The 12505-nt window shown below is 43.1% G+C and overlaps 1 protein-coding gene across 6 annotated transcripts in view; it reads left to right on the top strand.

Moving 5' to 3' along the window:
• Nucleotides 1-11754, top strand: part of Cbx5 (chromobox 5) — a 51967-nt gene extending 40213 nt beyond the window's left edge. For 5 of the 6 annotated variants that reach the window (XM_052749178.1, XM_052749174.1, XM_052749179.1 and 2 more), the window contains 2 exons: nt 1982-2082; nt 3265-11754. In XM_052749178.1, coding sequence (XP_052605138.1) covers nt 1982-2082; nt 3265-3415 — 252 coding nt within the window. In that variant the 3' untranslated portion in view covers nt 3416-11754. The remainder of the gene's footprint in view (nt 1-1981; nt 2083-3264) is intronic. The other variant, XM_052749177.1, reaches the window with a different exon arrangement.
• Nucleotides 11755-12505: the final 751 nt, after the last annotated feature.

Below are 12505 nucleotides of genomic sequence, written 5' to 3'. Positions count from 1 at the left end.
ATGTGTGAAAGGTAGAGAACAACTTGGAAAAATCAGTCTTTCGCCAGGTTGGTCTTGGGGATTGAAATCAGATCCTTAGGCTTGAAGCAGGCACCTTTACTGACTAAGCAGCCAGCCTTGTGTTGTTGTTTTGTTTGGTTAGCCCTTGTATTCTGGCTTTTGTTGTTTGGTTCTTTTCTAGTTAAGTTGAAATAGCAAAATGACACAACCAAAGACTTTTAACTATGTATTTGTGAGCGATAGTAAACATTTCTTCAACTCAAGGTCTTTGTTCTATTAAAGGCAGTAATCTGGCTCGGAGTCCCAGGCCACTTCAGAGCGCTTCATGTCTATCTAGGTTCTGGAGCTGCTGACCTTGAAAACAACCTCCACACATCCTTTAGATCATGTTTGTCTTGGGCCCCTGATAGCATTCTGAGCAATACTAGCAGCTGTCAGGTAGACAGCTGGCATGATACGTAGTAGTTATGTATTTTCAAGTATGGGGGAGATTTCATTTCTTTAGACCACTGCAGAAGAAATTTCTTGGTTGGTTTTATGCCTGATTTAAGATTACTGCTGGTGATGATTTTAGTGTTTTCCTTGCCTCGGCTCCTTTCAGCAGCTTGAACATTCGTTTTTCATTTCTCTCGCTCTGTAGTAGACTGTTTCCAGCCGCCAGCGATGATGTATGACTTAGTCCCTGTGCCAGCATTCCAGCTGTGAGCAGCTGTGTTTGCATCTGGGAACCTATTCCCCTTAAATGCCCCAAAGAATCTGTGTCTTAAAAAGCCAGTATCTTTCCGTTGATTCATGGCTGGAATTTCTTTCCTGTTGTGGCTTCTGGTATCTTTGAAGACCACCAGGACTGTGCAAGCTTTTGTGTTCCTATTTTTAAATTTTCATTTATTCATTTATTTATTTGTTCATTGTGTTGGGACATCATGCACTAGTGTAGGTCAGGGAACATGTGGGAGTTGGTATTCTCCATCCACCATGTGAGTCCCAGGGATCAAACTCAGGTTGTCAGACTTGCCTACAAGCCCCTTTGTCCACAAGCCATCTCACTGACTGACCTTTTGTATCTCAAAAGAAAGTAAGATGATCAGAAAGATGTGAGGAAAATCACACACCCAAGATTTGGTTCATTTGGAAAATCTTAAGTTTTTCTTTGTGTTGCTAGTGAGTTTGCATTATCTCTTGTAAATTTTGGAATAGTTATGATGTGTCTAATTTAGAATTTTTTGTTCTGATGAGTGCCATTACATCTGAATCAGCCTCTGCTGTGTGTAGATGACGGAATTAATTACCTGAGAGCAAGTCCCAGTGCTCTTCTCATGAGTTACCAGTTCAGTGGCCTGAAGTCTCAGTCCAGTCCCAATTAATGCTAATCGCCTGTCTGTGTTGCAAGGGGCTGAGCAGACCAGGGGCTCCTTCCCCAAGTATATGTAAACTAGTGTTTGTGATCTTTGAAATTTGCCCTTTTTAGGGTATTGGTCTTGCATTCTTCTTGCCTCTGTTTTTTTACAATATAGATGACTGTGTGAAATTTTAAATCTATTGGTCACTGTTAAGATAAAAATCTAAAAGGTTATGGTTGAGAAAGCATATCTGAAATTAAGAGAGTGAGAATGAGCTTGTTTCGTGTCCCAGGAACAAGAGTAGAGGGGTCAGCTTGAAGTACTGAAGAGGTCCTAAAGGTCAGGGTTACAGGAATGACCAGATGACTCTTCAGAGACTCACGGGGTGCTAAAGACTTCTAGGGTTCCTCCCTAGTCATTTGCAAGGAATACCAGGAAAAACAACTGCATCTTCTTGCATAAATATCTCTTGACATTGTGGTTACTTGTTGATCTAGTAGTATGTTCCTTGAGTTCTAAGGGTTTTTCTGAATTGATGACAAATGATGTCAAGTGATCTTAACAAAGGCTATGATTTGTTGTTTTGAGGAACCATTTTTTGTTTTTTGTTTTTATTCTAATCTCTCCTGTTCTATTTATAGCAGAGCAATGATATCGCTCGGGGCTTTGAGAGAGGACTGGAACCAGAAAAGATCATTGGGGCAACAGATTCCTGTGGTGACTTAATGTTCTTAATGAAATGGTGAGAGAAGTTGGGTCTCACTCTACAGTTATGTTCCTTTGCTATGAAGAAAGGATGTAAAATTGAGAATTCCTAAATTTAATTCTTAACCAACACTGATGTCAGTATTAAGTATTGTAGTTCAGAATGGGTTTGTGACATTCTCAAGCTTTGGTATTATTGTATCATAGTAACCTGCATGTCAGAAAAATAATTTAGGGTAAAATATTTGTAGCCATTCCCTAAACATCTTTTTGCATGGAACTGAAATGAATCATTTGCTGTAAGATTGTGAGCCTGTGACCATGGGATAAGGGCTAAGTAAAACTTCTTCCCATCACTGAGGGTCAGGATCACAGAGAGATGTCTAAAAGAAATTATTTTCAACAAAGGGCATTAAGATTAATGCTAAATAAAGCACAAAATACTTACCAGAAATAGTTACTTCTAGAAGAAAGGAGTACTTCCTCCCTCCCTCCTTTTCTGACAGGGTCTAATATAGCTCAAGCTGGCTTTGACCTCAATGTGTAGTCCAGGATATTGAACTCATTCTCCTGTCTCCATCTCCCCAGGGCTGGAGTTACAGGATTACAGGCATGTCCTCACCATGCCTGACTGGATTTTTCCCTCTCCCCTATCCTTTTTCTTTCCCTTCCTTTCCTTTTTCTTTTAAGATTCATTTTTTGTTTCGTTTTATTTTATGTGTATGTATGTTTTGCCTGAATATATGTATATGCACCATGTGTGTACAGTGCCTGCAGAAGCCAGAAAAGGGCATTGGATCCCCTGGAACTGATGTTACAGGCAGTTGTGAGCTGCTGTGTAGGTACTGGGAACTAGGAACTGAGCTTGGGTCCTCTGCAGTAGACCTGGCTGGCTTTGAACTCAGAAATCCGTCTGCTTCTGCCTCCCAAGTGAACAGTAGTATGCATTCTTAACTGCTGAGCCAACTCTAACCCCTAGGGTGTCATCCTCTAGAGCTAGTGCACTGAACCTGAGTCCTCTGTAGGAGCAGCCATCTCCTTAGCTTTTTCTTTCTTATGTTTTGATACTAAAGATCAAATACAGAGGCTCCACCACTGAGTTATACCTCCAGCCCTGTAAAGATCCCTTTACTTTGAGATCAAAGTGTAAGGAGGAGAACATTCAGACAAATACCTCTGTCTCACTTCTCCTTCTAAGTCTTATGTTCTTTCTTTACAGGAAAGACACAGATGAAGCCGACCTGGTTCTTGCAAAAGAAGCTAATGTGAAATGTCCACAAATTGTGATAGCATTTTATGAAGAGAGACTGACGTGGCATGCATATCCAGAAGATGCGGAAAACAAAGAGAAAGAGAGCTCAAAGAGCTAAAGGAGGGGGGTGGTCTCTGTCATTTCTCTTTGTATATAATACGTTCACCTTCCTGCCTCCTCTCCCTTCTCCCATCCTTTTCCATCCTAAACACATCCATAAAATATGTGCTTATCACTGTGCTTCATGGGAGAGATGTTGGTATTGGTTCTCTTGTAATATAACTGATGGTCGGATTCATAAGTGTAACTCTGTGAAAATCAGGCATTTACATGCTGTGTGTAATTCCCACAGTTTTTCCTTCTACCCTGATCTTTTCCTTCTGCTCCCCTGTAACATTTTAATCACCTTAGAGTTTTTTTGGGCCAGTTGCTTTTTAAGCTGGGGGATTTTATTACAATGATGATGACTTCCGTTTCTTTTCATTGTTATTAGAATACATTGATGACCACCTTTGTTTTGACATAGAAAGGATGTTGTCCATCTTTTAGAAAGCCTATAGCAGTGGCCTACTTGTGTCTTTTCCTGTCTCATTTATCTCTGCCATGAGAATATAGGGTTTCTGGTGTGGTCTTCTGGGCCACCCCTGTCTGTTCTCACTTACCCTTCCGTAACAACTCTGCTCTTTTGAGGGCTTAAAACTTTACATTTAAATCTGTCTAGGCACTCTCTTTAGCCCTCAGGCTTTTGGCTTTTTTATTATCAATCCCTGATTCTGCTTCTGTAAGGTGGCATAAAATGACAAGATTAACTGTGGAGTCTGTAAGCTGTAGTGCAGGAGGATGGTAGGATGAGGCCAGATAGTTGTCTTTGGTATCACATGGTATATATGTGTTCTTTCCTTTCATCCCTCGTATTTAGACTATATCTATTTATGTAGGTGTGAGTGATTGCCTGGGGCTTGCTTGTGCCAAGGTGCTGGGCACCCTCTAACCCTGCCAACTTTTATGGCCTCCCAAAGCTTCCTGTTACCAAAGAGGCATCAGAGCAAATTCACCTCTTAGTGGACTCACATTCCCTTACGTGCCATTATTTTCAATTGGGAATTCTTAGAGAGAAGCCACTAGCCACAGTATCAGTTTTTAAATACTCACAGTAGTACTAATCTGTAATTTTACTGCCTCATGACTCCTGGATTTGCCACCAAGTCCTCAAAGTATTAATGTTCCTCACCTTCTCCACTCTCAGACTTTTAGTTGTATCTTATTTTTAAAACTATATTTTCTTGGAAGACTATCATCTCAGAAAGTGACAGGTCTTGACATTAGCTTTTTGGCACAACCTTCTCACAACAGACTTTACTTTTTGGCTTACTCTTGCTTTGCTGTTAATATGTTCTGACCCTACTCTGCTTTTTTGTCCTTTAAGAAATGCCACCTTCTCTTCATTCTTGTATAGTTGAGGAGGCTGGAGAATCAGGACTAAAAGTAAGGAAATAGCAGGGTTTGGAGCTAAGTACTCTTGTCCCAGCTCCAAGACTGAGGATAAAAGAGTAAATGCTGAGGTAGCCTTAATGCTAGACTTAATCAGCTACTGAGGCTGTTTTTGTTGTTGCTTCTGATTCTTATAACATAGCTGTCTGGGCTGGAACATCCAGCCATTTCTGGATTATTCATGGTAATGAGAGAAGTGGATGGAGTGCTCCAGTCCACAGATGAGCCAAATAATGTGCAAATCATAGACCCATTCATAGCGTTTGTTAGCTTTGCTTTTCTGCTCAGCTGCTGATTGAATCCTGTGTGCTTGCATAAATGTGTCAACAGTTACACTGCACAGTGGAGACAGCTGCTGCAGTGACGAGGCAGACAGACAGAGAAGCTGTGCTTTGAGTCAGCCAGGGAGAGCACCTAACCCATCCCTCACCTCCATAATCCATTGTTCTCTGAAGGAGTTAGAGGCTAGATCAAGGGCTGGATAAGTGACTGTTGTCTGTACTTGAGGAAGGAAGGGAGGGAGGTTAGAAAGCAGATTTACATACAAACAACCAAGGAGAGTAGATGAAAACGGACAGAAGTACGCCAGAGCTCCTGAGTGATCTGAGTCTCTGTTTGAAAACGGGAGGAAAGGACAGCCTGTCTGGGTAGTCAGTGGTAGTGGGCTTGTAAATTGGGGTGACAAAATCTTTTAAAGCCAAAATCTTAGCCTGTGGGCAAACATAACAGTGATATTTGGTACTTGATACTAAGACTGCTGCTAAGAAGCCAGGCCTGGTGGCTTAAGCATATAGCCCCAGACTGTGATACAGGGGTGTTTTATGTTCCAGGCCTTCTGGGAAACTTAGTGAGACCCTGTCTCAAAATAAAAAGTATAAACGACTGAGGATATAGTTTGTTCAGAGTTCAATCCTTTGTAATGCAAAAAAGTCTAGGGAAGGAGTGGCCCTGAGAAGTCCGCAGTGCATAATCGCTGAGACAGTGGATGGTGTTTAACAAGATCATGTATATTTGCCATTGTTTTAATAATCTTTACTCCATCTTTTCGGTCCTCAGTTCATGGTTTTCTGCTAAGTATTACCACAGTGTCCTTGTTCTTAATATTATTGCTGGTTATATCTAGAAATAGAGAACTGTGATTTCAGTATTATCTTAAGTGTGAAGAAGTCAGACACCCGCCTGTGCCTCTAGCATGTGTTGGTGCCAAGTAGCTTGTTTCTGCTAGAGGATGGCAGCCTCAGATAGAAGGTGAAACACTCTTAAACACCTAAGTATATTTTCCTGTGTAAATCCTTTCCAGAACTAATTTTGTGGTATTAGGAATTGAACCTGGGGTAGCTTAGATATGCCAGGCAGGTACTCTACCACTGAACTGATATGTGCCCCATGCCCGACACACACCATTTTGTTGTAGACCAGGCTGGCCTCACACTCAAGATCCACTTGCCTCTGCCTCCTGAGTCCTGGGATTTAAAGGCTGCCTTGGCCTATTGTTGTTTGAAAGAAAGTTTCATATACCAGGCTAGCCCTAACTTGTGGTATATAGTCAAAGGTGACCTTGAATTCTTGATCCTCCTGCCTCTGCCTCCCAATCCCTAGGATTACAAGTGTGTGCCACCATACCTGGCTCTCTCAGCCCCTTTTTAAAATTTTTATTTTGAGACTGGCCCTTCGAAGTTACCTATGTTAGACAGGTATGGTGGTACACACCTTTAATCCCAGCATTTAGGAGGCAGAGCAGGTGGATCTCTGAATTGGAGGCCAGCCTGGTCTATATAGTGAGTTCTAGGCCTGCCAAGGTTATATAGACCCTAATCTCAAAAGGAATATAAAGAAAAGGATACCTAGGCCAGCCTCAAACTTATGGTCTTTTTGTATCAGTTGTGAGGAACCATGCCTAACTCAATATTTTTTAAAGTTAATTATTTTATGTATATGGGATTTCTGTTTGCAGATAAGTCTGTACACCATGTGCATGCCTAGTTCCCTAGGAGACCAGAAGAGAGCACCATATCCTCTGGGATAGGAGTGAGCCACTATGTGGGTATTGAGAATCAAATCCTTGCTCTCTGCAAAAGTAATCAGTGCTCTTAACTGCTGAACCATCTCCCCAGCCCCTCAAATCATGTTTTTTGTTTGTTTGGTTTTGGTTTTTTGAGACTGGGTTTCTTTGTTTAGCCCCTGAAGTTGCTTGGTAAGCTCACCTCAAACTCACAGAGATCTGCCTCTGCCTCCTTAGTGATGAGATTAAAGGAGTGCACCACCACCCCCACTGCCAGGCTCAAAACATCTTCCTGGATCTGAATTTCTTTTTTCTTTTCCTTTTTTTTTTTTAATTAATTTATTTTTTTCCTGTGTAGTTCTGGATGTTTCTTGCTGGCTTCACCCTCTAATAGGCATGTTACCAAGAGCATATTGCCAGCTTTACACAAAAGCAGGGATGAACGGGGTAACCCACCAACTTTACACTGTGCTGTTCACATTCCCACAGCATTAGCATACATCAGTATTGGTTTCATTCAACAAACATTTTGGTTCAGGATACAAGGTTCATCACCGTTGCCTCTCAGAGAACTTTGATAATGGTGTGGGATGAACTGATCATTACAGTTTTGTATAGTAAATAACTACACATACATATAAGTTTCTGGTTTGGGGTAGAACAGTCAAGTGTGTAGAAGGATGAGTCTTGGGTGGGCAGTTTAGTGACAGAGGGCTAGTGGAGCATTCATGAAGCCCTGGGTTCCCACAGGGAAAACCCCTGGAGTGGAAAAGACCTGTGGTCTTAGATGAACTGAGCTTACTGTCCATGGGGAGCATTGCAGAAAATGAAGCAAGTAGGAATGCTGTCCTTACCAGGAGGGTACAGATAAGTGAACACCGAGAACCTTCAGCTCTTTTGGACTCTGCCAAAACATGAATGCCCCTCATGGTTGCTTTGCTTGTGGACAGCATTGCTGCATTCCAGATGCCTTTGTGTGCTGTGCTATGGGTCCTTGTTTTAGCAAGTTGTTCACACTCTTCAATTTCTCACCCCTTTTGAAGAAATCAACATGAGGCTGGCTTTAAAGTCCAAAGCATACCATCTAATGACAGGCTTTGGTTTTTTGTTTGTTTGTTTTTGGGTTTTTCAAGACAGGGTTTCTCTGTGTAGCTTTGCGCCTTTCCTTTAACTCACTCTGTAGCCCAGGCTGACCTCGAACTCACAGAGATCTGCCTGTCTCTGCCTCCCGAGCGCTGGGATTAAAGGCGCCACCACTGCCCAGCGACAGGCTTTGTTAAGGCTTAGGGACTGGCTGCCTCTGGGTCAGGCACTGCCGTTAAAGCTTAGGGACCGTCTGCCTCTGGGTCAGGCACTGCCATTCAGTTCTAAGCAGCACCTGTGTCACGTATGTGAAAACCTTCCCCAGAAACACGTGTCCCAGCTCCTCAGGCTTCATCTGTCCAAGGAGGTGGACCATGAAGCCCCTCCCAGTTAAAGCTCTCATCCCAGTTAAAGCTCTCATTCTGACTCTTGCGAACACAAGAAAAAGATCTTAGCTCCACCTAGATAATTGGCTCACTTCAGAAGTCAGAATTCCCAGGAATTCAACTAACTGTTCTAGAAAGTTAAAATGTGAAGTTTCTTGTCTCTTCTTTGCTTATGTTGACCTTTTTTTTTGAATTTTAATCTACCTCTTATTTTTGTATTGCCACTTGTGCATCAAGCTTGACTTTGGCCTAAGATGGCACTCTTGTGTTGTTGACAGTTCATTCTCTTGCCTTTTCTCTTGGCCCTCACTTCACCTAACATCATCTTCCGTTGCTCTTGTCAGAAATATGTTTTAAAGTCTTTTTTATGGGAAGAAGTAATCCACCGAAGCTGTTTGTCTCTGAGGTCAATGAGAGAAGGGGTCAAAAGACAGTGGTGGAGGAAGGCAGATCCTGCACTGGAGGCAGAAGCTGACAAGGAAAGAGCCATTAATTAAAGACAATTTCAAAGTCAACTGATTGTGATCATTAATGTCACAATAGATCAAAACCTAATTATCACAGCCTAGGTAAGAGCCATCAGTATTAATCGGAAAATCTAATAGGAAACTATTATCAGGAAATTAGGCCAAATTGAATGCAATGAACTTTTTATCATTCTCTTTTTTTTGGTAATGTTCCTTGGCATTGGCAGTTGTGACCCTAACAGTTGGTCCAAGCCCAAATTGATAGTTACACTTTTTTCGAGACAGGGTTTCTCTGTGTAGCTTTGTGCCTTTTCTGGATCTCGCTCTGTAGACCAGGCTGGCCTCGAACCCACAGAGATCCACCTGCCTCTGATAGTTTCACTTTTAAAGAGCTTTTGCCCCCCCCCCCCCCCCCCAGGCTGGCCCCAGTACTTACAGTCTTCCTGCCTCAGCCTTCAGAGCACTGGGGTTTTGAGGGGGTGTGTGCATTCAGGCTTATGTGTGTGTAGGGGGCGGGGTTTGAACTCAGGGCCTTGTATATTCTAGACAAGTGCTCTACCACTGAGCTATATTCCTAGCTCAAAGAGTATTTTGTTAGGGGAGTTTTTAGACAGACTAAATCTGAGCTGTCATTGCTGAAACACTACCCTTGAATTTTCATCACCTGGATTTGTCCAGTGTAATCAGCCATCAGTGGAATATATACATATATCTTAAAGTCTTAGAGTGCCCATGGTGAACATTGTACTGATGTGTTACTATACCATCCCTCAAGTTCTTGTTCAATGTAGAGTTTTTCACTGGCTACTATGAAGGCTGTGGGAGGAAGGGCATGTCCTGCTTTGAAATTCTTAGAAAACTCATAAAAAGATCATTTCCTTGTGTGACAACATTCTCAAGATTAAGTCAGTGTTTTCCAACTCCGACAGGTTCTCTCCCCCACCCCCATAGTTTTAAGATAGGAACATAATGATTTCCCACTAGAATGGGGTGGGGGGAGGGCTCAACTGGTTTCTGTCCACCTTGGTTTGTTTCTGTTTTCCTTTCTGTGTTACAAGTTAGATCTCTGGCAGCGGGAGGAGCCATCACTATATCCTTAAGCTGTATGTGAAGATGCCACCACTCTTGGGTGAGATGAGGCAGACCGTAGAAAAACTGTTTCCTTTGGGTGTCGCAGGAGGAATACCAGACAACAGAAGGCAGTAGAATCATGGACACTTTGCCTGCTTTTGGGCGCAGCCCTGCAGCCCTGCAGCCCTGCTGTGCTTCAGTTGCTCAGTCCTGCTTATTGATCGTATGTGGGAGGGCCATGCTGCTTTCTTCGTGTTTGGAACCTGGATGATTTTACTCAGTTGAAGACTGAAAAATCAATGTCTTAATACTTCACTTGTTAATGAATTTTAGTGTTTAAAATGCAACCTGATTTTCAAAATGGCACTAAGGTGATCTTCAGAAGCAAGGCTCCTTGGGTTACTCCAGGTGAGCAACAGCCCTCATGTAACAGTCTGATGGTTGCCCTCATCTGGCTGCCGTGAGGTGACTGAAAGCAAAATGTTCTAATGGATACTGACTGTGCCAGCCTCCCCACTTGGTCTTAATGGCTGACCTTGGGCAAGTCTTTCCTTTCAATGCCTCAGTTCCCCATCTGTCAAATGGGGTAATAATACTGACCTACCTCATGGGGTGTTGTGAGGCATTACAGATCAGAACTGATGACTCCTTTGGGGTTGCCTGTGGAGGATGCCTTGAGTTGACATTTTTTTAGCCCTCACTGAACTGTTTCCAAGTTTGGAAGTACTTAGTGACCTTGGCAAGTTTCTGCCCCTCCACCCCTCATCAAAGCTGCTAGTTAAGATGTTGACAGTGTTTTGTGAATGTTGGAGTCTTGATAGTTCAGACTATCTTGGGATGTTAGAGTAGGCACTAGGGTTTTGTGCCTTGCATTCACAAAGAGGCTGTTTCAAACTCAAGAATCTTGGGTTAGAGAATCATGAGGCAGGAATGTTACAGTATTTCTTTCTCTGTAGGTTGGGAGTTAAGGACCTATTCCCATGGACTTATAACCACTTCTGTCCATGAGCAAAGCAACCCTGGTAGTTTGGATTTATATTGTTTCTTTCATTTTCCAGACTGGTCCCAGGATAGTGAGATCACTGTTCCTCTGTGCTCCTAAGCCTCTGCTTCTCGTAGAAACCAGATGGTTCAATCAACATAACCCTCCATTTGCCACCATTGGTTCTCAAGGCTTCATCCAGTTCACTGTGTGTGGAATCTGTCACCTCTTTCCCAGTGTCCACAGTCTGACCCTTACTGAGGACATCTTGGACACTTGTTTGCCCACTCAAGAGCCTTACTCTTTCCGTCTCACTTAGGGGCTAAGGCAGCCCCTAGCTCTTCCAGACAGGGCTCTTTCCCTTTTCCCTCCTTGACCCTGGATTGGTAACCTGTGAAAAAGCACAAGGTCCTGGATCCCTGGAGGCACACTCTCCAGTTCTGTTAGGTGTACTCTGCTCCTAATGGGGGTCGGGAGTGGGGGGGTGGTTCTTTGAAGTTCTAGAGGATGGAGAAGGAGCAGTCTCATGTCCTGCCAAGTGGTAGCCAGCAGCTGCCTTACCCCTGCCTGCTGGCCATGTTCCCACTCCCTAGAATGGGCTTTCAGAGACCCTAGAGCTGGCTTTCCTCAGCATTGTGCCATTCTGAGTAGGAAGCAGGTCATACCTTGTAGCACGTGTGTCTGAATGGAAGTGAGACATTGAATTCTCTGTGGACTTTTTTGGTTTGTGGGGGAGTTTTGGTTACGTTTCTTGGTTTTATTTCAGCCAAACTCGTCTGCTTTTGATTTCTTTAAAGGATAAATGTTCTATATATAAGTTTGCATTTTAAGTGTAAATGTTTTTAAAAATAGACATTTATGTCTTTCTACAACTGACATCCAATTCAGACGTCATTCTCCCCCCCTTCCACCCTCTTTCCCCCCTCTTTTCATACTCTTGTATTGATTCTAATAAACGGTTGCTTTTCAAATATGGATCTTGAGTGATGGTTTGAATGTTTGTACGTGTTTTAAATTTGGGTCCTGGGGTGTTAGCTGATAATCATACATTTCTGCCGTCCTCCATTACTTCAGTGCTGAGCATCAAAGCCAGCACCTTGTGTAAGCTAAGTAAGCACTCACTCATTGAGCTGAGCCCCAACCCATTTGTAATCCCATTTCTGAAGCTTTGTGCAAGAAGAGAAGAGAGCTGGCTGACTGGGACCTTTCCCTGAAGGTTTGTTGGTTCCGACTTTATACAAACAACCACAGGGTGGCGCCAACCCTGGAGAATAAGCCGGTGCCCTGTGTCTGAGTGACCCTGCTCTTACTGGGCAGTTGTGAGAGTAAAGGAGCCCAGGGTGCTCTGTGAGTTCTTCACTAAAGCACACCGAGCACAGTCTAAGGTTTACAGTTTATGGTTACACTATAACTGCCTCATCTTTGATTTGCTTCACAAATACTAAAGAAACCTGTGTCCTAAGGACCTGTGGGCCAGAAACGGGGTCGCAGTAGGAAATTGGAGAGGAAAGTGAGGTTATCTAGGGTTTATTGGGCAACGTAAGTGATGTGGCCTGAGCCTGTGGGACTGGGCGGAAGCTTGCAGAGATAAGTGAAGATGGACGGACCCTGGAGCCGAGCCCTGGTTTCTACCAGCCTGTCCCTGCAATTCCACTCTTGTTTTCCTTTCTGGCTGTTGAGTTATAGAGTCTCTGCAGCCTAATCTCGTAAAAGTCTTATGAAGACA

This window comes from Peromyscus californicus, unplaced genomic scaffold, assembly GCF_007827085.1.
Source record: "Peromyscus californicus insignis strain IS unplaced genomic scaffold, ASM782708v3 Scaffold_20__1_contigs__length_68692818, whole genome shotgun sequence".
Taxonomy (NCBI): Eukaryota; Metazoa; Chordata; class Mammalia; order Rodentia; family Cricetidae; genus Peromyscus; species Peromyscus californicus.
This window is presented reverse-complemented; position numbering and strand designations above follow the sequence as displayed.